Source organism: Leopardus geoffroyi, chromosome B2 (assembly GCF_018350155.1).
Source record: "Leopardus geoffroyi isolate Oge1 chromosome B2, O.geoffroyi_Oge1_pat1.0, whole genome shotgun sequence".
Lineage (NCBI taxonomy): Eukaryota > Metazoa > Chordata > Mammalia > Carnivora > Felidae > Leopardus > Leopardus geoffroyi.
Window position 1 is genome coordinate 106,745,354 of NC_059332.1, and position 24,959 is coordinate 106,770,312.

The window sequence follows — 24,959 nt, forward strand, 5'->3', positions numbered from 1 at the left end:
GACATAAAACTGAAGAGAGAGTATCCTCCTTGTCTGTTGTGAAGTAAGCATGCAGGATAGGTGCAGCTTGTGTTGTCAAGGATGGGGAGAAAGACAACTGATGCTGCTAATGGAGTGTGAACTGGTACCAACACTTTGAAGAGTATATTTGTCTGTGGTCTAGGGAATGTAAAAAATATACATATTCTACAAACCAGTTAAGTTTGGAGACCTGTCCAGACACAGAAACGTGTTTATTGCAGCATTGTTTATCATAGCAAAAACTGGCAATACCCTATGTGTGCGAGAATAGGGGGAATGGATAAATAAAATGTTGCATACTGTTCAGCAGATTTTTTTTAATGACCATATTTATTTGTGTGTAACATGGATAGCTCACAAACACCATGATGAGTGAAAAAGCTAGTTGCAAAGTAATAGAGTAGCTAGAGTATGACACTGGTATTATCAATTTTATAAAACTCTTACAAAAACATGTTAGTTATAGACATGCGTACATAGGTGTATCCATGTGTATTAAAGCAAAAATGGATTGTGAGGCAATTCACAAATTCTCTTTCATTCCTCCTGAGGATTGGGGAAGTAGTATTTGGTGTGAAGCAAAGCAAAGACTTCAACTTTATGTGGAGTGTTTTATTTTTTATTTCACTTTATTCTTAAAAATGGCTTGAAGATATTTCAGAAAATGTTAAAAATTACCACTTCTCTATTGTAGCTGCGTTGGTGTAGCCAACTATTCTTTCTGTGTTTTTCAAACCTAAAATTTTCTCAAGTCCACTACTAAGACACACGATGCTTGATCTATTCATTTAGTTTTCAACAAATATATATTTCTTGCTTGCTGTATAAAACACTATGATTGGTACAATAGGAAATAACAAAGGTATATAAAACATGGTCCTACCCTCAAGGCTCTTGTAGCTTTAGAATTTAAAAGTCCTTTTTAGAAAACAGTGCGTGTGGGCTCAGGCATGCCTCAGTGTGGAAACATCTTCAATAGGCTTGTAACATGAGATTATGCCAGTTGTCATGAAATGACACGTGGGTGGGCTTCCCATCTATGAAAACATAACAAAATCACCACGTACAAAAGATTAAATTAGGGTGTGATTGACACTTTAAAAAGGAAACATTCCCATTTTTAAAAATGATTCGTTTGTAGGCCTCTTCTGTTTGAAATGTGATGGTTATCTAGGAAAGATTTCTTTACATCCAGTTTTTTGGGCAACACATCCATTAGGTAAAGCAAGGAATACCAGTATAAGACAAAGACTTCTTTACCTGAAGAGTGCTGTTCTGCGGGAAGTTAAGTCAAGCATACCTGGAGACATGTAGCTGAGGAGCTTCATGGTAGCTCAGTGCCCAGCTCTGTGGTCCAAGTGGATGAATTAAGTCAAGATGTGGGCTGGTGATCCAATGGAAAAGCATCAGCTGGGGCATCTCTCTGTTGTAACTGCCACAGGAGATTTAGGCTGATAGAACCCGGACAATGGGTAGAACACGCAAATTATTGCAGATGCCAGCAGTGTTCCAGAAAGGTAGGTGAAGGATGAATGGTAAGGCAGAAAGCTGTCTGTCAGAAATTGAAGGATCACACCTCTGCCCCCATTAGGAAAGGAATGGTGTTATCAGTTTGGGAAGAAAGGGCAAAAATCCAAAACACACCCTGTATTTTTCACAAAGAGAATTGGAAAGGACAAAATCATCAGTTAAAGAAAAGAGAATCGATATGGGCTCTAGGTGAGTCTAGGAATTTGAAGACTACTTACAAGGCAGACTGGCCAGTAAGGTCTCTCTACCTTAGTAAAAGCTAAGTAAATGTGTGTTGATTGAAGTTCTGAATTGAATATTAAATGTATCCTATGTGCATGGATCCTCTAGGCCATAAAAAGGAATTTGAATCCAATGTATACAGCTTCCTAACTCAAAGGGTAAAAGTGGAGGCAAGAGGCTCACAAGAGCATTGCCTTTAAAGAATGGCTCAACATTCATTGTACTGGATTCTTCTTCTCAACTAATACGGTGGCTCTTGACCTGCTTTAGCGCTCTCTCCTCTGTATGCCCTCTTTTCTCTGAACAGCCAAGTTCAGTGTGGAAAAACTCCTGGTAACTGCAAAGAGAGAAAAAATAGCAGGCACTGTGTGTGTGTGTGTGTGTGTGTGTGTGTGTGTGTGTAAGAGAGAGAGAGAGAGGGAAAGAGAGAGAAAAGGGGACAGAAACATAAAGGGGGGGAACACACAGAATCAACGATATACATAGTCCTTTTTATGAATGTATGACTTTTGCTCATTAGTTTTTGCTTCTTCTCCCTCACTTTTCTTAAAAGTGATCTACTGATAATTGGCAGGCACTGCCTCGCTATTCTGGTGAACAGTATGTCCAAAGACATTTCTCCAGAGAGCTTGGTTATACTATTCTCCCTGGTATCAGGAGGCAGCGAAACCTAGCCTCCCTCTGGGGGTCTGCTCTCTAGCCTTGGCTCAGGCAAAGTGGAATTTGGGGTAGGAGTCACTGCAAAACTGGGGGAAAAAAAGCTGTCAGCCACGATGTGCCTTGGCATTCAGACATGTTCTGTTCCTTGGGGATTTCTATATTTGGCAGACCGTAAGGTATTGAGGTAGATGAAACAGAAGAGATCTGAAAACTGCACAGTGGATTTTCCCTTGCAGTCTTATATCTCAAAAAAAAAAAAAAAACGCAATTTAAAATGCATGTGAGAAAAGGGTATTTTTGAAAGTTTTCCAAAATAAAAGACCAAGAAGTGCTTTCAACTAATATATATTAAAGGTTATTTGCCTGCATAGATAAGATGGTCTTGTTGCTAGGCAACAGAGACACCGAGACAATGGTGGACCAGGAAGGTAGAGGGACTCATAAGTATTTTAGTGTGAATTCTTGTCACTGTAGGAATTAGGCTGACAAGCCTCCCCCATAATGGGAAAAATGGAGATGGCAAAAATGAAGATATGATGGACTGACAGAGGTGAGGCGTCTTGATTTGTTTGCCTAATATACACAATTCTTGTGCGATGTAGTTGATATTTTTAAATACCAAATAAACTGTTTATCCTAATAGAGATTTTTCCAACTTTCTAGCTTATATTTGGTGACTCTCCCAGTGAAGGCAGCTGTAGGATTTCAGACAATTGTATATAACCATCATAGGTAGAAGTAAAGCTTGATTATACAAGCAGTGTGAATATGGTATATTTTGAATTAGAAATGAGAACTCAGTTCCTCACTTACCTATCAAAGGAATTTCGTTATCATTTAAAAGTGAAAATTTATTTGATAGATGGTGGCTTTTTCATAGAAATATGAACATTTTTCATTTCAGGAATCCTATAGATTTTAGCTATTTGGTATGCAGGGCTTTTATTCTAGATCCCCACAGTCTTTAGAATTCATATTTTATCTTCCTACTACTAAAAAGTTGAACCTAACAAAAAAGGTTAGTCCCCTTCCCTCTCCTGCAAAAAAAAAAAAAAAAAAAAAAACAGTTGGAGAAAGTGAACAGAGGATTTTTAATTAGTTTAAGGTAGAAGAGCAAAAGTCAGGAAATGGTTTACATTAATTGTGCCAGAAACCTCTACAGTAATTTATTTTGTTTTTCAACGTTTATTTATTTTTGGGACAGAGAGAGACAGAGCATGAACGGGGGAGGGGCAGAGAGAGAGGGAGACACGGAATCGGAAACAGGCTCCAGGCTCTGAGCCATCAGCCCAGAGCCCGACGCAGGGCTCGAACTCACGGACCGCGAGATCGTGACCTGGCTGAAGTCGGACGCTTAACCGACTGCGCCACCCAGGTGCCCCACAGCAATTTATTTCTAATAAAGTACATATCATAAGAATTGACGAAGGTTATTCATCAACTTTCAATAATATATTTATTGCATAGGAATTATTACCTTACTGTCTTTATTTGAAGAGCTCCAAATCTGAACATAGAGTAGCTATTTATTATAGTCATGATTTTAGAGGTTCACAAGGTTGTGAAAGTACCACATTTTACATAGAGTGAAATGAGTGTGTATATGAAGTAACACTTCAGTCCAAAAAGCAGAAGCTGGCCGGGTTCTCCAGCGAGTATGAACTTAATAATGTCTAAGTCCCACCCCCATACTCACCCCCATTCCCACAGAGTGGACTTAAATTGAGTTAGATTCCAAAATGATTCCAATTGAGTGATCATCTAACTGACCTGAAGATCCAGTGATTTGAAAGAGCCAATGTGGATGACTCCCAAGAAGGACTAAAACAAGGGAGAAAAAGAAAAGTTCCCCATAGTAACTTTATTCATTATATAACCTCACCTATGGCTCTCAGAATTTATAAAAGATCCTTACCTCAATTCCACTTCTGTGCATATAATTGCACAAATATAATTGCCCAAATAATTGAAAGTAGAAACCTGAACAGATACTTGTACACCACTATTCATAGCAGCATTATTCACAATAGCCAAAAGGTGGAAACAGTCCAAACTGTCCATCACTATATGAATGGATAAACAAAATGTGGTGTATACACAGTGGCATATTACTCAGATTTAAAGAGGAATGAAATTCAAATACATGCTACAACATAGATGAACTTTGAATACATTATGCTAGGTGAAATAAGAAAACATAATAGACAAACATATGATTCTACTTATATGAAGAGCCTAGAGTAGTTAAACTCACAGAGGCAAGAAGTAGAACAATGGCTACCGGTGGCTGGAGAAGAAGGTTATGGGGAGTTATTGTTTAACAGATTTCAGAATGGGATATGATGAAAAAGTTCTGGAGATGCATAGTGGTGATGGCTGCACAAGAATGTGAATGTACTTTAAAAAAAGGAAATGAAACTACATTAATAACAGGGAGAAATGTGCAGAAGGAAAATATTGAAATCTTTCTGAAATATGGAAGTAGAAATTTATTTATCTCTAACTAGTTTTGAATGTCTCAGATCTTGTAAAACCATGCAATTTGTTCTTTGTTTTCAGTGGATTTAGGTAATATTTTCTGACCAAGGATGGGTGATTTTCCTTCCTTTGTTTTGTTTTTTTTTTTCTCTCCTCCTTACAGTGTCTACTCACCAATGACCCACATTTCTGATCCTAGTTTTGTCTTGAATTTTGAATTAAAACTCATCTGGAGGGGTGCCTGGGTGGCTCAGTCGGTTAAGCGTCCGACTTCAGCCAGGTCACAATCTCGCGGTCCGTGAGTTCGGGCCCCGCGTCGCGCTCTGGGCTGATGGCTCAGAGCCTGGAGCCTGCTTCCGATTCTGTGTCTCCCTCTCTCTCTGACCCTCCCCCGTTCATGCTCTGTCTCTGTCTGTCCCAAAAATAAATAAACTTAAAAAAAATTTTTTTTTAAATAAAAAAATAAAACTCATCTGGAAACTCAAATGCAATGTTAAATTGTGTGTGTGTATGTATGTATGTATGCATCTATCTATCTATCTATGTATATGAATCTGATCTGGCTTCAGTGAAAAATTAAAGTTCTTAGAATGGTTATTTAGGATAAACTGATGCCCAACCTCTAATGCCTTGATCCATCGTTGGGAGGGAAAGTTAGGTTACTACCACTAATCAAATATAGATTAATGTGGAAATAAAATGTATTTAGATTTCGTGAGTAAAAAAAAAAAACAATATGAATGTACTTGATGCCGCTGAACTATAGGCTTAAAAAATGTTAAAATGGTAAATGTTGTGTATACTTCACACACACACACACACACACACACACAGAACAATCATGGGGGGGAAAGTCACTTCATCAATTTCTTGCTGAAATTGCACCCTTTTGCTTCTTTCTCTCCCAACCTCAGTTTCAAAAATTCAAGACTGGCATCACTATTCGTCTTAACTTAAACTGGTGTGATAGCACAAGGTCAGTTTAGTAATTTACTCTCCTGGAAATGTCTCTTTATGTTCTTTCTTGAAGCATTGTTTATTTGTCTGGTTACTTGCTAAGGCCAGCCACATGCTTAGGGGGCAACACTGAGATGTTAAGAGAGAAGTCCAGTTTTTCCTGCCCTGGTTGGAGCTTGTAGGACAGATGGTGTGGTATAGACAGCAGGTCCACAGACGGGACAGATGGCCCAATCTTTATTCTGAAGTAGAATGCAGGTCCTGGGATTTGGGTTCAGTTATATCAGAGGAGTCTAAGTTTCTGTTATTGAGGAAGAAATGAGAGATACGAGGCCTCTCAGGAAAACAGGTAAACAAGGAGCATGGAGGGAGTGTGCTTACAGGCCTGGTGCACCCAGAAGACCAGGGAAAAGAAGTACTCTAAATGTCCTTTCATGCTATGCCTGTTCACATTCAAATTTCCTATTAAGGGGTTAGCAGCTTCATTTCAGCTAGGTGAATATAAACCACCTTCAGGCACCCTTCAGACTTCAGCTATAACCTTCACAAAAGATCACTCCGTTTCAGTTGAAGTCAGATCTAAAAATAGACTGGATTTGGTGGGTGTGGGTGGGTACTACAAGTTTGGTATTTGGATTAGATCTAAGATGTAAGAAGTGAAGAGGGCAAAAAGGTTGATGGGACTGCTTTGGAGAATAATTTGAATTGTTTTCCAGGTTTGCATTAGGAATCCTAATCTTAGGCCTACATCTTACCTCCTGTCTTGACTACTAATTGGAAATCTAAAAAGTTTTCTTTTATTCACCTTTAAGCTCTTACTTTTTCTCTATCTCCTAAGAAATCCACAGACAAATGGCACATCATATTAAAAGTTACCATATAGGGTGCCTGGATGGCTCAGTTAGTTAAGCATCTGACTTCAGCCCAGGTCATGATCTCACAGTTCATGAGTTTGAGTCTTACTTCAGGTGAGCCCGAGCCCCACTTTGGGTCAGCCCCACCTCTCTCTCTCTCTCTCTCTCTCTCTCTCTCTCTTTCTCGTCCCCTATGGGTTTCTCTCTCTTCCTCCCTTTCTCTCAGCCCTTGCTCACTTGCGCCCCCTCTCTCTCAATAATAAATAAATAAATAAATAAATAAATAAATAAATAAATAAAAGTTACCATGTAGCCCTTGATTTCTGGAACACATCCTGTTCAATTTTGTTTCCTAAGAAGAAGTCACCTCTCTTTAGTCTTGAGAATGTATGGGTGAACTCTTGCTTGACAGGACAGGCCATCTGCTGTGTCTCAGAGGTTTGTATTCTATCAATGGACTCCTATCCAACGATGCATATCCACTTTTCAAGAAATACACTTAGCATGGGTCATTAGGGTTTGTATTTGTTGTGTTTTTTTTTCCTAAGCTGCTATATTGTAAAATTGACCTTTTTCTTGGGGGTATACATTTCTATGAGTTTTAGCTTGGGTCATTAGGCTTTGTTAACACTGGCGGTACACATGAACGGAATCACTAGTGCTATAGTTGATATACAAAAAATAAATGAATAAAATTTAGGAAAGTTAAAATCTCCCTAAAATATAATGTGCAAATATATTAGAAGATGATAAAATAGAGACCTTCGGCTCTAGGGACTACATCTATATTATGTATGTTTGAGGATTTGTCTGTGATAAATAAGTATTTGTTAAGCAGACAGTGATGTACGTTCATAAGAGTGTCGCAGAAAAGGACTACAAAACAGAGGCTTTGCTTTCCCTAAGTTTACTACTATTTCAGGACAAAAGAAAAACACACATAACATTTAAAAAATACAGGGTAGGTTGAGTATGTTCCCAAATCAATAGAAAATGTATAAGGACCATAAGAATTCAGAGGAAGAGTCAATGTGGGTCAAAATGGGGAAGTTTCTTTGAGAAGGTAGGATTTGGGGCAAGGCTTACAATAGTGCATTTATCCAGAAATAGCCCTGCCTTTCCCTTGGGTTCTGACAGACTTAGAACAGATATCAACTTATTCCTATACTAAGGACAACCCTATCAGGTGGTTCAGGTCACCAGCTTCATCTAATTGGTTGTCTCTTTCTTTGTAATGATAGGAAGTAATAAGTCACAAATGCCCCATGGAGGAATATTCCAATTTATTTATTAGTTTAAATTGGGATTTTCAGAATGTAATAGAATCAGCCGCAAAGCAGTATCGTGGTCTCTGGGAGACTTCATAAAATACAGATCCGAGCCCCAGCCCAGACCTGCTGAGTGCCAATGTCTGAGGTAGAACCCAGAGATTGGCAGTCTGGAAAGCTCCCCAGGTCATACTAATGCATACTCAAGTGTAAGAACCGGTCTAGACGAAGTGGGGGGAAATGGCAAAAATCTGATTGCATCAAGAAATAACATTTATACAAACTTATAAAGAACTGAATCACTAGCTGTTTTGTTTTCTTCCTTCCCAAATATTTTAGCATTGTTTAATGACTTATTCTAGGCCTATGTATGTAGTTAAGGCTGGTAACGTACTCTGGAACATGCCTACGCCGTGGCCTGCAGTAACTGTGTGATGTCCCTGGCTCCAAATGTGTTTGCCACCCAACACCGGAAGCCTCACTTGGAATGGACATTAGCTTATTATTTGCCGTCTTCTCCTCTCCTGGTTCTTGGCAGTCACAGTTCAAACCACACCATCTCTTATCATTGAGTTAGATTTTACTGCGCTTGGCTGGCTCTGCCTTAATGGTTTCTACTCAACTGAACACAGCACTACCAACCCTTGAGAGGAGTGATTTCTCCATCAGCAGCTTTAAGAAGCGTCAGGAGTTGATACAGATGCTACATATATACACCAACAAAAGATTCCCTATGAGGGCTTTTGGAGTTCAAACATAGACAGGCTTTATCTGTAAACGCAGCCTCCAGGGCAGGGAATATCTTGGCCATTCGTACAAGGGCAAGGCACCTCCTCAAACAGAATGCAGGGAAATGAGTAAGAGAGGTTGTTCGTTCTGAAGAGCTTGTCAAACCCCTGCTGGAAGAGTTGCCAAGTATTCCTCCCCGACCTCCAAGACTGAAAGGAGGACACGGAAGTAATAGAATTCAAACTTCTGCATTCTCTGGCTGCTAAAGAGGATAATATCACCTACAAGCCAAGGACACCTGACAGAGGAATGTGACTACAGCAGTAAAATACTTAAAGAAGCCCACAGACGCACAGATAACTTGTTATTCACATGTTCTGGCCAAGGCTACTCCATTAGCTAAACTTCCTGTTCACAACCGAACCTCTTATTTTTGTAACTTTCTTATTCTGAACACTTTCAAACATACACAAAAGTATACAGAATAATATAATGAACCCCCATGTGCCAATATATCAGCTTCAATAAATTTCAAATCCTTATCCTTATCCTCACCACTTTCCCTGGTGTTATTTTAAATCAAATCTCAGACATTGTATCAATTCATCTGCGGCTATTTCAGTGTGTATTTCTAAAAGATAAAAGCTTAAAAGTAAACACTGATCACATTTAAAATTAACAATAATTTATGGGGCGCCTGGGTGGCTCAGTCAGTTAAGTGTCCGACTTCAGCTCAGGTCACGATCTCACGGTCTGTGAGTTTGAGCCCCGCATCAGGCTCTGTGCTGACAGCTCAGAGCCTGGAGCCTGCTTCGGATGCTGTGTCTCCCTCTCTCTCTGCCCCTCCCCTGCTCATGCTCTGTCTCTCTCTGTCTGAAAAATAAATAAAAATATTTAAAAAAATTAAAATAAAATAAAATTAAATTAACAATAATTCTAATTCTATCCTGTCAGTGTTCAAATTTCCAATTGTCTCATAGATATATATTTTTTACAGTTTGTCTGAGTCCAGATGCAAATAAAGTCTGCACATTGTACTTGGCTGATGTTTTTCTTAGGTTTTTTTAACCTATAGATTTCCTTCTTTTGTTTTTACTACAGTTTATTTATTGAGGAAACTGCATGTGTCTTCTACAGTCACTGCTTCTCCAGCTGTAGGGTATACAAACTGACTGGCACTCAAATGCAGATTCTGAGTCCGTAGGTGGGGGGAAGGTCTGAGAGTCTGCATTTCTGAAAGACCCTTAATCACTCCTGCTGCCATTCAACAGACCAAACTGAGTAGCCGGACTATAGCAGATCTCACAGTCTGGATTTTGCTGATTGAATCTTTCTAGTGACTTTTAACATACTTCTCTGACCTCTGAATTTTCTAAATTAGTAGCTAAGTCCAGAGACTTGATCAGATTTAGGTTGTGTGTGTGTGTGTGTGTGTGTGTGTGTAAGTAGTGTTTGGTTCTTCCACCAGGAAGCACATAAAACATAATGCTTCATTGTCTCTTCCTTTGTAATGTTAGTAGCTTGACCTTCAAGGCCAATACCCATTAATTCATCATGGGGTACAAAATATGATAGTCTAATTCTCTCATTTTTTTAAATTTATTGGTTAGAATACTACCATAAAGACCAATCTCTCCCTCATCTACTATTTAGTTACCTAGTGGTATAGTTCTTATAAGAATCCCAGGGGACAAAAACTTGATTTTTTTCCCTTTGTTTACCAATTTTCAAAATGAATTAGTTTATTAATATCTTCTAATGGTGACCAATTAGGATTTTTTTTCAATGTGTTTGGTGGTAATTGTTGTTGCTCTTGCTTTCATATTTATTATGGATTTACAGATCTAAACATATCTGATACATTTCAATCCATTTCAGTTGTTAGTTTCATATGAAAGACCCTTCAAGTTGGCCTCTGTGTCCTTTTGACACAGCCCTAGTAATGTTTGATTTCTGTCTTGCTCTTCTATATGACAAGATGTTCCAGGCTTGACTTGTATTACATTTCCCGACCCAAATCTGCCATTAACCACTTCTCCAAAAACCATTATTTCTTTTGGTGGAAAATGGTATTTTAAGATGATTTTCTGGGCACCATAGTGTTCTTTGCCATTAGGTTAGTATAGTGGAAACTTTTTAACCCCCAAAATATATTCTTTAATATTTTAAGATGGGACTACATATATAAATATAAATATAAATATAAATATAAATATAAATATAAATAATATATATATATTGCATTGTTTAGAAAATACTGCCTTGTTTCTACTGAAACTAATTTCAGAAAGATCATATAAATAAAAAATATTTCTGGTTTATTTTATGAAATGTGCCATATAAACAAAAAGCATCATTCTTAGAATAGTGAATACTTTCCAATAAAAAGTCAGGACAGACCTTAGACAAATTACCTAACTCTAAATCCAATTTCATGCTCTGAAAAATGCTTTCTTCATAAGGCTATTAATAACAAAGCTATCATTTACTAAGTATTTCTTGGAAGCCAGACACTTTACATATATTTTCTCGTTTAATCCATATAGCGTATTTTCAAATAAGTAGTGTCTGACTCATTTTATGAATGAGTAAACTTTCTCAAGGTGACACAGCCAGTTCAGGAGCAGAGTCAGTACCTTAACACAGGTCTTTTTGACTTCATGCTTTTAACCTAGAGTATAGGGTGGCAAGTAAATGAGAGAATGAATATATGGTGTCAGTGCCTGACAAATGGTGTTCAGTGAAAAATAGATGTCAGGTAACAGAAATGGCCTTGGTAGATCTGTGCTTGGCATTTGGGCTGGAGGTGGGAGGGTGGACAGGGGAGAGGAGGCTGACCAGATTTCTGCTTTACCAGTGTTTCTGGCCTGTGGACACTTCTCTTGCTAATTTCCCATGTTGGGTCTAACCTATCTGTCCATCATGACAGATGTTCTCATGTCAGAACTCAAGGTCAGCCCTCAAGAGTTCAGGCTGGCACCTTCTGTCACGTTGTCTTTTGAATATGCTCAGCAAGTAGCAAGAGTCCAGAGGCAAGCCCGCGTTGGCCTCTTCCCCTTACATCATGTGTCATTAGCTGCTACACAGCTCTTTGTTCAAAACAAAATTCATAAAACTGACAGATTCATCTGCTAATGTCAAGAGGCATCAGAGCCAATTACAGGAAGCCTCCAAAAGGCAAGTAGGGTCACTTTTCACAAAATGGGATGAAGAAAAGGAAAATAGTCTTGTCATTAAAAAGGACAAATACATTTTCCTCTCAGCAGCCTCCCCCCAGGAAAATAGAAAGATTTATATTAGCACATAGTTTTATTATGATTGCTTTGAATAATTTCAAATCAAAGCATTTGCCCCCACACACAGCCAACCTATCATTAACCATTTTAAGCTAGTGAGCAGTATTTCCCATTGTAAGCGATATCTTTATAATGACAGAAAATTTAGATATAAAGCACAAAATTCCTACACTCCTTTTAAAGATAACAAATAATCACATACATTGTTTAGCATCATCTGGAAAGGAGACTAGTTGTTTGTTTTAATTTGAATTCAGACCTGGAGGATTCTGAGTCTGGTTATTCTGAGATACACCTAGAATGTACTCGAGTTCTTGAGCAAGAGAGGAACAAATTTAGTTGTATTTGAGGACTGCAAAGATTTAGGGCCATAGCCCCAACACTACCATTACCCCACGTCAACTGTGAGAGTTTAAGCCAAGTGAGAAAGTTTAGAGTCCACATAGGACTACCCTCTCTGCTGACACCAACTGCAAGTTCATAGGGCAGGAAGTATTCCCCAAAACCATGCCTGGGTTCAGTAATTTGCTAGGACTCACAGAACTCAATGAAAGCTATTAGAGTCATGATTACAGTTACTGCAAGCAAAGGGTACAGATTAAAATCAACCAAGGGAAGAAGCACATAGAGCAGAATCCAGAAGTACCAAGTCAAGAGCTTCCATTATCCTCTCCCTATGGAGTAGGATGTGTTACTTTCCCAGCTCCAGTGTGTGACAGCATGGACAAAATATCGCTAATCAGGGAAACTCACTAGAACCTCTGTGTCCAGGGTTTTTATTGGGGCTCCATTATGTAGGCAGGACTGATGGCCCATGTGGCTGATCTCAGTCTCCAGAGTCTGGGGGCGACCAAATTCCGCCCCACAAATCACATTGTTGGTCTTTCTGGCATGGCCAGCCCCTACCCTGAATCATATTGTTAGCCGAGTTCAAATCCCAGATTTTTCAAATCCCAAAACCACTTTTGGAGCAAGGTTCAATTCTTTACTATACAACTACATTATGTAGGAAGTAGGGCATGCGGAAAGACCAGCTATGATAACAATCGAGATAGTAATAACAAAAGCTACTTGCCAGGCAGCATGTCAAGCATTTTTCAAATATCTCATTTAGTTCCAATAAATATTCAAGAAAGCAGGTCCAGTGTGTACGTCCAATGTGTAGATGAGGAAAATGGAGGTTACAGAGACAAAGTTGCAAAACAACATCAAATGCCCAGTGCCTGGAAGAGCCTGGCTTAAAGCCCACTGCTGAATGACTCCAGTGCCCAAGGGGAAGGCATGGCCGCCACATACATGACTTCAAAGGGCACCATTCTTGATGACTTCTCTGATAAATCTGCCTCCTGGAGCTGAACAGCCAAGCAACCCTAAGGGAACAGCCCAGCCTCATAGACTCACTACCTAAATCAAAAGGGAGGAACTCTTGCTGAGACTTTTCAGGGCAAGAACCTGCGCATATAGACAACCGTTAAAGATACAACAAAGTTAAAATGCGTCCTCCCCCCGCCAAGGAGTGGCTGCTCAAGAAAAGGCATAAACTGGACAGGAGTTTGGGGGAGAAAGATGTGCTTGGTTTTTATGGGTTAAATTTTAATTGTTAGATGATATATATGAATAAATGTTTCTATTACAACTAGAAACATGGGACAGAGATGTTGGTTGTGTTTGACCATGCAGCAACTTAACATTTATCAGATTTTCAGATTCTTCTTTCAGTTATTCACAGTGACAGTGTTTAGTCATTCATGCAGGTTTATTCTTTCATAAGATGCTCTTTTCCAAGTACATAAAATGCATGCTGAACAGCATACATATTTTAAAGAAATTCTGGGTGGGATTTGTCTGTGGGAGTTGTTTAGGTCTAATGCACTGTTTTCATTAAGAGGTAGAGCAACCCATAGCACACAGGTATCGATCAACAGAGTTTAATAGTTGGTATGCAATTTGTTTTATAGGTTTTTAAATTTTTTTTTTTAATTTTGTAATGTTTATTTATTTTTGAGAGAGAGTGAGCATGAGCGGGGGAGGGGCAGAGAGACAGAGGATCTGAGGTAGGCTCTGCACTGTCAGTGCAAAGCCTGATGTGGGGTTCAAACCCACAAGCCATGAGATCATGACCTGAGCTGAAGTCAGACACTCAACTGACTAAGCCACCTGGGTGCCCCTGTATGTGGGTTTTTAGATATCTTGAAAAGTTCTTTTTTAAAAAAATTTATTTACTTATTTTGAGAAAGAGAGCATGAGAGAGAGAAAGAGAGTGAGCACACACATGTGAGTTGGGGAGGGGCAGAGAGAGAGGGAGAGACAGAATCTTGAGCAGGCTCCACACTGTCAGTAGGGAGGCTGACACGGGCTCGATCTCATGAACCATAAGATCATGACCTGAGGTGAAATCAAGAGTCAGATGCTTGACTGACTGGGCCACCCAGTTGCCCCCTGAAAAGTTCTTTCTTTTAAGGTTTCTTTCTTTCTTTCTTTCTTTCTTTCTTTCTTTCTTTCTCTTCCTTTATTTCTTTATTTCTTTCTTGCGGGGGAGGGGGGGGGGAGGCAGAGAGAGAGGGAGAGAGAGAATCCCAAGCAGGCTCCACACTGTCAGCACAGAGCCCAACATGGGGCTCAAACACCGGAACTGTGAGATTGTGACCTGAGCCGAAATCAAGAGTTGGTTGCTCAACAACGAACTGAGCCATCCAGGTGCCTCTGAAAAGTTCTTTATTTATTTATCTTCCTATGTGTTTTAACTATCTGGATGATAAAAGCTAGGCAATCAATTCATACCGATTTTTATATTGGTACGAAGAAGAAAATGTTAGTCATTGTATTTTCTAAGACACATCAAGATAACAGGAAGTTTGGATACTTTGGATAAATGTGCCCCATAAAATTGTATATCTTAGCTTCATAAAAGATGACAGCTTAAAAAATTCATAAAGGGAAGTTTTCTAAGATTTGAGTGATTTGGTTCATGTAAGAAATGGTAACATACACTGAAATACACATGTTGAAAAGTTGAGACTTTTATTTTCATATTACAATGTGTAAACGCTTTTATCTCAGAAGAAGTAATAGAGTTCATAATTAGAGCTAGAATATTGTATTTTAATTATCAATGCCAGAAATGTAACTTTGAAAGAAATAAAATAAACTTACCGTTGAGAAACCTATCCTGTGTGCGATCATTTCTACACATGTATCTTTATTTTCTCCTATTCAGCTTACAGTAACAGCTACCACAACCTGATGGGATTATGATTCATCTTTAGCTGCTTTTAGGTATTTTCTTCAAAGTTTTACTAGGCATTTCTGGAAAACAGCCAGATGACTGAGCAGATTTTTAAGGTGCTATTTAGCGCTCTCGCCTTAATAACAAGATCTTACACTGACTAACTTGTCTAAATCACTATGTGGGGCTTAGCTGAGGATGTGTAAACAAGAGAAGGGCCTGGCACAAGATGGCAGAAAACTTGTACGTTCACACAGCCTCCACTCTCAGGGTAAGTGGTGCTATGCAAAGGATCAAAACACTGGCTGGTCTGGGGGAGAGGCATCAAAGACAAGGCCTCAGCTTGCCTCTAGTTTGGACAAATGTTGTATGCTGGCTGCGATGTGACCTAGGGTAAGGGACAGAGAGGGGTAGGTGGCTGAGGCCCGAAGTGATAATTGTGAGGATTCATGTTCCTGGGCTTCCTCTAGGCAGCTCTACCACACATGGTGAGCTAGATGCAGTGGGTGGCTGGAAGGATACAAGGCTTTCAGAACCCTACCCGTTGCTATTATGTTCTGTGCACATACCTTATATTAGATATTAGCTTACACACATTACTCATACTACCTTTCGCAGTAGAGGGATCAAGGTTCAGAGCCATTTACCAAGTTACTTAGGACCACATAGCAGAAGGCAGTCTGTGCTCAACCCCAGGTCTGAGATGCAACACGATACGACCAAGACACAACTCTGTCTTTTATTCTCGTCCTAATCGCACTGTTTCTAATAGTAAACATGAGTGAAAGAATACAAAACAAAATTTAATCTTCATTATTATTTTTTTTTTTGTATTTCATCCCTATACTCAGGTTCATGTTATAAGGTATAATTGGTTGCAATCCTTTTTGTGAACAACTTATATTTTTATTTCCTCCTAAGTGCATTTATTTGGTTCACTTTTCTGACTAAAGAAAATTGTCCCAAGCTTTCCATTCTAATAAATTTCAGCTTTTAATGGTGAGTAATTAAAACCTCCGTCATCAGTCATTTAAAATTTTTCAGGTTCACCGATTCACACGTAAACACTTCCCTTGGGAATCCTGATAAAGATGGTGTTATGGCTTCAGATTGTGAGCCAAGGAGGTGCCGGTTCAAGTAAGGGCCTCGCCCCCTGTGTAGGGGCTTTGCGTTTGCTGTAGACTCTCTGCAAAGCATGCTGGGTTCTGTTCTTGCATAAGAACACCATGAAAGACCACACCACCCATGAGAGCCCTTAATGAAAATGTCCCAAGAATAGTGCAGCTGTCTTGTTCCCTCTGGTACTGTCTTACAGTGCTGTTACTCTTTACTCAAGACTACCACCGGGGGTGAACAAGAATACTATGAATATTATGAATCAGAGATCTGTTTTCCAGGCACTGCCATGAATGTTAACCATGTTTCGGTTTTTGTACAAAAGTTTTCCCTTCCTTCATTCAGCATGTATTAATAACCACCACCACCCTGGCCCCACCCATGTGTGACCAGTGTTTTTATGCCTGAGGCTTCAGCAAGTAGCACAGCATAAAACAGTAATTCGTCATTAAACTTCTCTAAGCTACAGAATTTATTTTAGACCTTATTTTATATTTTAGAAGGGCAAGTCTGTCATGGACTTTAGATCAGGCAAGGAGACACCATATCCTTGATACTGACCTGATGGTGATTGGGACACATCCTCATCCCCAAGCCGCTTCAGGGGTAGACACACAGCTGCCTCATGGGTACTGGCAACTCCAGGGGGGCGCCATGCACACAGGCTTCAGTGTGATGGGCACCTCCTGGAGTTAGCAGTGGGGCACCCAGCAGTGAGTCGGGACAGGTAGGTCATGAAAGAGTCTTTAATGAGAAATGTGTGACTCCTGAGGACAACACCACCGTTACAAATCAGTGAGGCAAAATTTGTACAGTGCTCATGAGTTTGAAGCCCAGTGCCTGATTGTCATGAGTCCAGATCCTGGCTTATCTGTGTGTCCCTTGGGGCAAGTTATTTAACTCCTCCAGGCCTTGATCTTGTCATCTGCACGTAAAGTTAATAGCCATCTCTACTCTATGGGGTTATTATGAGGATTAGGTAAATTCGTTATTTGTAAGGCATGTGGATACTGCCTGGTACATAGTAAGTATCCTAGAAGTTATTTGTTACAAAAACTCAAAAACGCTTTTGATTGATCATGCTGTTGGTGCTTAGTAAAATTAAATATGAATGACATGATCAAGATTGCCAGTAATTTCTTTCCCTGTTCTTAATTATTGAAGTAGTTATTGTTGCTGGAGTGCTGTTACTTAAAATTAGAGTAACTTTCTTTGTTGCACTGTTCCTAATAGAGAAAAAATGGAAACAACCTAGATGGGTTATTGGTGGGAGATAAACTGTGACAGATTCATAAAATATGATAATATACAGTGTTTAAAATAAATTAGCTCTACATGAAACGATAGGGATACATTTGTAAAACAATGTTAAATATTTAAAAACCCTAGAAGAATGTTACATGTACAGTATATACAATAAACTTTCATATAAAGTTTAAAAACTTTAAACGATGAAGTATTTTGGATACAAACATACCTAGAAAAGGTGTAACAAAAACATAAACATGAAGGATTCACAATAATATCAAGGCAATGATTTAAAGAAGGAGGGAAAGGAAGGGAATTTGGCAAGAGCAAAAAAGGAGCTTCAGTTTTATCTGTAGCATTTTCTTCCTCAAAAAGAATCCCCAAATTTCTAAAACAAATGTAGCAAAATCAGGTTGGACGTTACCTTATTATATTTTCCTCTAATATTTTTATTTATATTTGAACATATTGATAATAAAAATAATAATTAACAGAATGCATTTAAATGCCAGACTGTAATTCTAAAGTTTCCACCCATGGATTTTATTACTGTTTCTAGTTAATTTAAAAAAAAAAAAAAAGAAGAAGAAGAAAAATTTCAAAACATTAACATACCACCACTTGTGCTTCTCTTTCTTATGGATGGCCCTATTTCATGAGATTTAGGGAGCGGTTTGGCACAAAGGCTGTAAAGAATGCATTTTCATTATTCTAGAAAGAATTTTAATCACCTATTGTACATCAGTGTTAATGAGAGCCATGTAGACAAATCCCTAAGCAGTCCTTTCAAGGGCTGGATTTTTTGCTCAGCCAAAATGCAAAAGTGCTCTCTTGCCTTCCTGGATAATTCTGCTCTGCAAAAGTGTTGTATGTTTTCTGGTGCTTCAAATGAAACAATATGGAACATTTATTTAGAGTGTTTTGCTTTGCAGACTTCTTCAGCGGAACAGCAAGGCAACTAATCATTCCTTTGAATCTATGTAATGAATTACACTTTGAATATGTTATTGATTGGTAGAACAAACAGCACCATGACCCAGATTTTCAGTCTTACATCATTGAGATGTGGCTGGTATGCTCCGAGTTTGGCAATTCTCTGTTCATTGTGTAAATTAACTGGGACAATGACCTGTGACTATAGAATTGCAGTTTTGCAGTTAAATATGCCATCAACCTTTTGATGTCCTATGTATAGTATATTATGTGTAAAATGGTCACCAAATTAATTGTGTCAGATACTGTCTACATTCTAACTAAAAAACAATTTTCATTGTCTGGAACATGAATGTTTATAGTAGATATATTTTAAGTACCTCAATTTCGATGCTCTTTAGCATTGCTAAGATTATTAAACATGAAATTTATTTATACATTCTGTATTATTTATTGACCACTCACCATATACTGTTGGATCCTAGAGATAAAGTGATGACCAAGGCAATGCCATGCTCTCCAGATTGTTAATAATCTAATGGGTAATAGAGTCAAGAAAACAGGTCATTGCAGTGAGATAAGTATTATATGTGGGATAAACAAAAGACATTAAAGAAGCACATCACAGGGAAACCCAGTCCTAGGAAGATTGAATTAAGAGATCAAGGAAGGCTTCCTGATGGTGGTGTCTATGCTGATCCTTCATTTGGAGACTGAGGAAGAATAGTCCAAACAGAGGAATCAGCACAAAGAAAAGCCCAGAGACAACACAAGGGAAAGCATACTTTAGGCCAGATGTCCAGATGTTTCTTTGGTATGAAGAGTCTTCAATCGTCTGTGGTTATACCTCTTTGGAATTCCTAGCTCAGGTCATCCTGAGCATCGCCAATGGACACCAACCATTTGAAAGTCTTAGATTTGATCCTCAGCCCAATGCTCTGGCCCCACCCAAAGATAATTACATCAGAATTTGGGGGGACTGGTCCCAGACATTGAAATTTTTAAAAATCTCTCAAGAAGATGGGAATATTCAGTGAAGTTGCGAATCACTAATTTACAAAATAAATTGAGAGGTGTGTTGATTTATCAAATGTGTAGGCAAGTAAGAAAGGCAGAAATGCTGTGTGAGGGCATTGCCAAAATGAGCTGGCTGGGAGGAAATAACCTTGGGGATCACATCTACTAGCTATGAATCTAAGTGCAAAACACTAAGAAATGTGACTCATATTCTAGAGCTGGCTCTTGACATATTCAGAGAGATAGCACTTCACACTTTTTTCAGTTCAATTATTTGTTCATTCCAAAACACTTAGCTAATCCTTAGTATATGTCAGTATGCTAAGTGCTGTGGATACATGTATGAGTAAGACAGTGATGTCTTACCATCCCCAAATTCCTAGTTTAGTGAAGAGACAATTTCTAAGTAATTGCAATCATGTGAAAAGACTATTCAGAGCTGGGTACACATTACCCAGGGGGCAGTGGTATCAGACAAAATGGGAGAGAATAACTAAACTTTGCAGGATGAACAGGAATTAGCAATTCACTGAGAGAGATTTTTAGTGTGTTTGGAGCAAAGGATATGAGAAGCGTAGCATCCAAAATAAGGCTTGAAAACTGGGTTAGCTTACCAAAGGTCCAGGGACCTCTCCTTCCTTGTTGCCAATCAGACACGACCCACACCCTGACATTATCCATGTAGCTGGAAAGCTTTGTTTTACGAGTCTTCATAACGTTGAAAAGGTCTTCACCTCCTATCGTGGTGACTGGAATAAGACCAATGGTAGAAATTAGGAGTTCAAAGTTCTAAGAGTGGCTCAGGGGTCTGTTGAGGTTCTTGAGGACCAGCTTAAGCACAGCTATAGTACTGAAGGTGTGTATCACTGGGTAGCCAACCTCTGAGATGGCCTCCAACGATCTCTGCCTCTTGGTATTCACATCCTTACAAAATTCTTTCCCTTGAATATGGCTTGAACTTACCCTCTTCTAAAGAATCAAATAGGGCAGAAGTGTCATTTATGGTAGTAGGCTATAAGAAAGACTGCAGGTCCCCCCCCACTGCCACCCCCTACCGCCCCCCCCCCCGCCCGCATTGTAGAGAGGACTGAGGCCTGCCATCAGCCATTCTCACTGAGCTTAGAAGCAGATCCCTCTCGGGGCACCTGGGTGGCTCAGTCGGTTAAGCATCCAACTTCAGCTCAGGTCATGATCTCACAGTCTGAGTTTGAGCCCCGCGTCAGGGTCTGTGCTTGTAGCTCAGAGCCTGGAGCCTGCTTCCAATTCTCTCTCTCTCTCTCTCTCTCTCTCTCTCTGCCACCCCCACTTTCTGTCTGTCTCTCTCAAAAATAAATAAACATTAAAAAAATTAAAAAAAAAAAAAAGCAGCTCCCTCTCCAGTCAGCCCTTCAGATATGACTACATCCATGGCTGACAATTTGGCTGCAATTGAGACATCTTGAATCAGAGGCACTCAGTTAAGCTTTGTCCAGATTCTTGACCCACAAAACTATGAGATAATAAATGCTTGTTTTTTTAAGCATCAATGTTTTAGGATAATGGTTGTGCAGCAATACATAATGAATACAGTCACCATTCACTCAGGGTTTCTACATATTCACCATCCTCTAGGAAGACCTCACAGGTTGGCTCCAAAGAGCTATTATTATTAACAATCATGATTTCCCCTTGAAAAATAAGGCTTATCTCAGGCCTGAAATATGTAAAAATACAGATGAAAAACTAAGGGATTCCAAATCTGTTCTGATGCTATAGTCTTAAGAGGCAAGATGGTGAGGGTTTGGGGCAATATTCAGACCATGATCCTATGGCTCTTTTCCATCTGAGAATGACCCCTACTTCCTTTGTTTCCCATCACCCACACCCCACCAGAATACAATGTTCAGAGCATGTAACGTTCAAAGCTGAGCAAGCGCTCAGGATGGCGTCTTGGAATCTAACTGCAGATCAGCTGCCAAGCATAGGCCGTTGTCATTGAGCTGCCCTCATTTCATTTCTTTCTATTTTACCACAATACTGAAGTTTGGAATGATTCGGACTCTGTGTGTGTATGCAGCCTTTCTGGCACACCTTTCCTTTTATTTTTACATGATGTAATGTGTTTTCCTTGAAACGCTCATGAGAAAATGCTTTGCATGGTGATCTAAAATCCTGCCCAGGCTTCCTCTGGCATAGAAACCAATCCGAAAGGCCAAAATGTACAATAAAAACACGTCGGTCTTGGACACAACTCATTTGTCTAATTAAACTTTTGATAAGGAACAGTAAAAAATACATCATACGGTAATATTTTAGAATCCTTCTAAATAGGCAGTTTAGAACCTTTAGAACGTGTGTTCAGAACCTAACCCCTTTCTTCTTACCTTCATTACACAGGAGAAGAAAACCTCCTGGCAATTTTACGACGAAGGTGGTGGAAGTACATGATCCTGGGACTCATCGACCTGGAAGCAAATTACCTGGTGGTCAAGGCTTACCAGTACACGACTCTGACCAGCATCCAGGTACTGGTGACTCTTCTGTTCTTCGCAGCTGCCTCTGTTTCCAGATGTAGTTTCCTTTCAGCTGAGTCACCTGGGAATCTGAATACTCCTCTAGAAGTGTTACGAGAGGAAAATTGGGTGTATAAAAAATAACTTGAGCTTTATTTCTATGTCTTATTAGTTTTTCTCAATTCAAATGTAACTGGATATCTTTTTCCTCTTTGTTCTGAATAGACCATAAGGATTGACAACGTAGGAAAATATTTTCTAGCTATGAATAGGAGCAACTAATCTTATGTCAGTAGGAGAGTTATTAATAAGCATAAAAAGAGCTATTTTAAGCTATTTAGAATATGTTCATGGACTTTGATTAAGTAATCACAGGGCTTGATAATTTTTTCTTTTAGCTTTCTTTAATGAGGAGGTTTTGCAACCTGAAGGGACGGAATTTCTTGTAAAAGAGTAAGACATAAATTCCTAAATAGCGTTATTCATGAAGATAATCACTGTGTCCTTCCTTCCTCCCTCCCTCTCTTTTTCTTTTATGCACATGCATACACACAATTGCAAGTTTAACTTGGGTTTTCACAATTTGCACCAGGCACCACTTACATTCTTCATTACACCATAAATAATAAGTTTGCCTATTTTTGTTTCACCCTCATTTCTCCTTTTACGGCAATATTATGAATTCTGTAGTCATTCCAAAGCTCCAGGATGAAAACAAAACATTATTCATATAACAGTTTACTTAGACTTGATGCCACAACAACATTCATGCCATTCTAATAATTTGCTTAGAAACAACAATAACAAAAATGAAGAAACAAACAAGCAAACCAACCCCCTAAACAAACTGAGATTATATGGACTGAATGGGAAGCTATCTAGAATGGGTTTAGATGGGGCTACAAGCTTCTTCCCACACGCCCATTGAGAGACAGAAAGGATGCTTGTCTAGACCCCTTGAAGAAAAGTCCAGAGCTCTGATTGGACCGCAATGATAACAGGGAGATGCTGGGACCTAATTGGCTTAAACTTGGACTTCCCAACGCGATACAGGATGAGATTTTTCTGATTGGTTTAGACTCATGTTTTTCAATAGGAGTACCACTGGAATTTTAGGGGGACAATTTTTCATGATTTGGGTCCCTTTCCTACTTTATTGGTCATTTAATATTCCTATCCCTTGACCACTAAATGCCAACAGCATCTTTTTCAGTCGTTATAACAACCAAAAGTGTCCCTGCGGATTTCCAAATGCCCTCTGGCAGAGAGGTATCATGTCTGCTTGAGGATCACTGGCTCATCAATCAGCACTCACTCCTGGAGTCAGGGTGGGAGCAATCCCACTGTGGGAGAGGAGAGGTGGACAGATGCTGGAAATCAGCTGTAGAGCCTCTGCGCCCAGCTTAACTCTCACTCACCTCGACAAGCCTCACAGCGACGACTGATATCTCTCTTTTGTGCTCCCATGGCACTTTGTCTTCTAGCTCTGTCTGTAGTCTGTCTTACCTAAGAATGGTGTTTATTACCTAAGAATGATGCCTTACCTAAGAATGATTCCTACCTACTCCACCAAACTGCGAGGTTTTTTTTCACCGCAAGAGTGATTTCTTGCTCACCTTTGACTTTCTGGTACCTGGTAGAAAACCCAGCACATGCCAGGTACTCAATAAACGTTCAAAGAAGTTAATTCACCTGCACTTTTTTCTAGTATTTGGGGGCATAGAGATTCCCAGAAGTTCTCTACCTAAATGTAGAGACCTCCAGAATGTCCATACAGATGTGGTGGGACAACGAAGAGACAAATGTTAGCTTTGTGGCAGAACTGCACCCATTAGCCTAGAATCAAATACTAGAAATGAGCCTAGGGGAGTATGAGGAGAATTCACCCTTTGAAAATACAGTTGACTTTTTGTTTTTTTGTTTTTCTTTCAAGCATTGAAAAGTCACAACCAATTGCTGGTTTCTTATGGAGCTTTTTCCAAAAATTTTTTAAAGTTTATTTATTTTGAGAGAGAGAGAGCGTGTGTGTGTGTGTGTGTGTGTGTGCACAAGCTGGGTAGGGGCAGAGAAAGGGGAGGAGAGAGACCCCCAAGCAGGCTCCCAGCTTTCAGCACACAGCCTGATGCAAGGCTCAAACTCATGAACCATGAGATCATGTCCTGAGATGAAATTAAGAGTCGAATCGTCAACCAATTAAGCCACCCAGGCTCCCCCTTCAAAATTTTCTTTTCAATTTTTCATTTTGTTTGTGAACAGTGACAATTTATTCTTAACAACCGGTCCCCTGGTCTTCAGGTGTTTAGTTCAACCCATGTCATACACCGCCATCCAAATCCATCCTGCCACCTCTCTCAAATTAGTTGTTTAACACCTCTTCAATGCTCCATTCTATGAAAAAGTTTATCTTAACTCCGTAGAGAGAAAGAAAATTAATAATTCTACTGAAATATCAGTTGGTCTTCATTGTAATTTAGTTAGCAACAGATAGCAGAAAGAAAAAAGCAAGTTGAAGCTAACAATTCTAGAATTATTTTTGCCACCTACAACAAATAAACTTATTAAATAACAATAAATGGTCATAACAGAAGGCATTTGTTCTGGGAACCATGTCTGTACTGCTGTTTAGTAAGTTAGTTTACTTGGTAGAACTAGCAAAGATCAATAATTTTCCCTTGATTCTATAATTTTTATTTTTGTCAGCCACTCACAGAATTCACACACATTTATTACTGGATGGGTTTGTATGTAGAACCCAGAAAGAATATCACTATTGTGGACAATTGTTTTCTCTTCCATTGGATAAGGAAACATAGGCATATACAATCATTGAGTAGCTCTCCACTTTTCTGAATGTTATTGTATATATAGTATTGTCTCCTGCTACCTTTGGTGATGGGTTCAGAACATGACTC

The 24,959-nt window shown here is 39.2% G+C and overlaps 1 protein-coding gene across 1 annotated transcript in view; it reads left to right on the plus strand.

Moving 5' to 3' along the window:
• The window catches only part of SLC35F1 (solute carrier family 35 member F1), a 409,915-nt gene that overhangs the window by 307,890 nt on the left and 77,066 nt on the right, over positions 1 to 24,959 (plus strand). Inside the window, exon 3 of the mRNA XM_045499404.1 lies at positions 21,932 to 22,059. Coding sequence (XP_045355360.1) covers positions 21,932 to 22,059 — 128 coding nt within the window. The remainder of the gene's footprint in view (positions 1 to 21,931; positions 22,060 to 24,959) is intronic.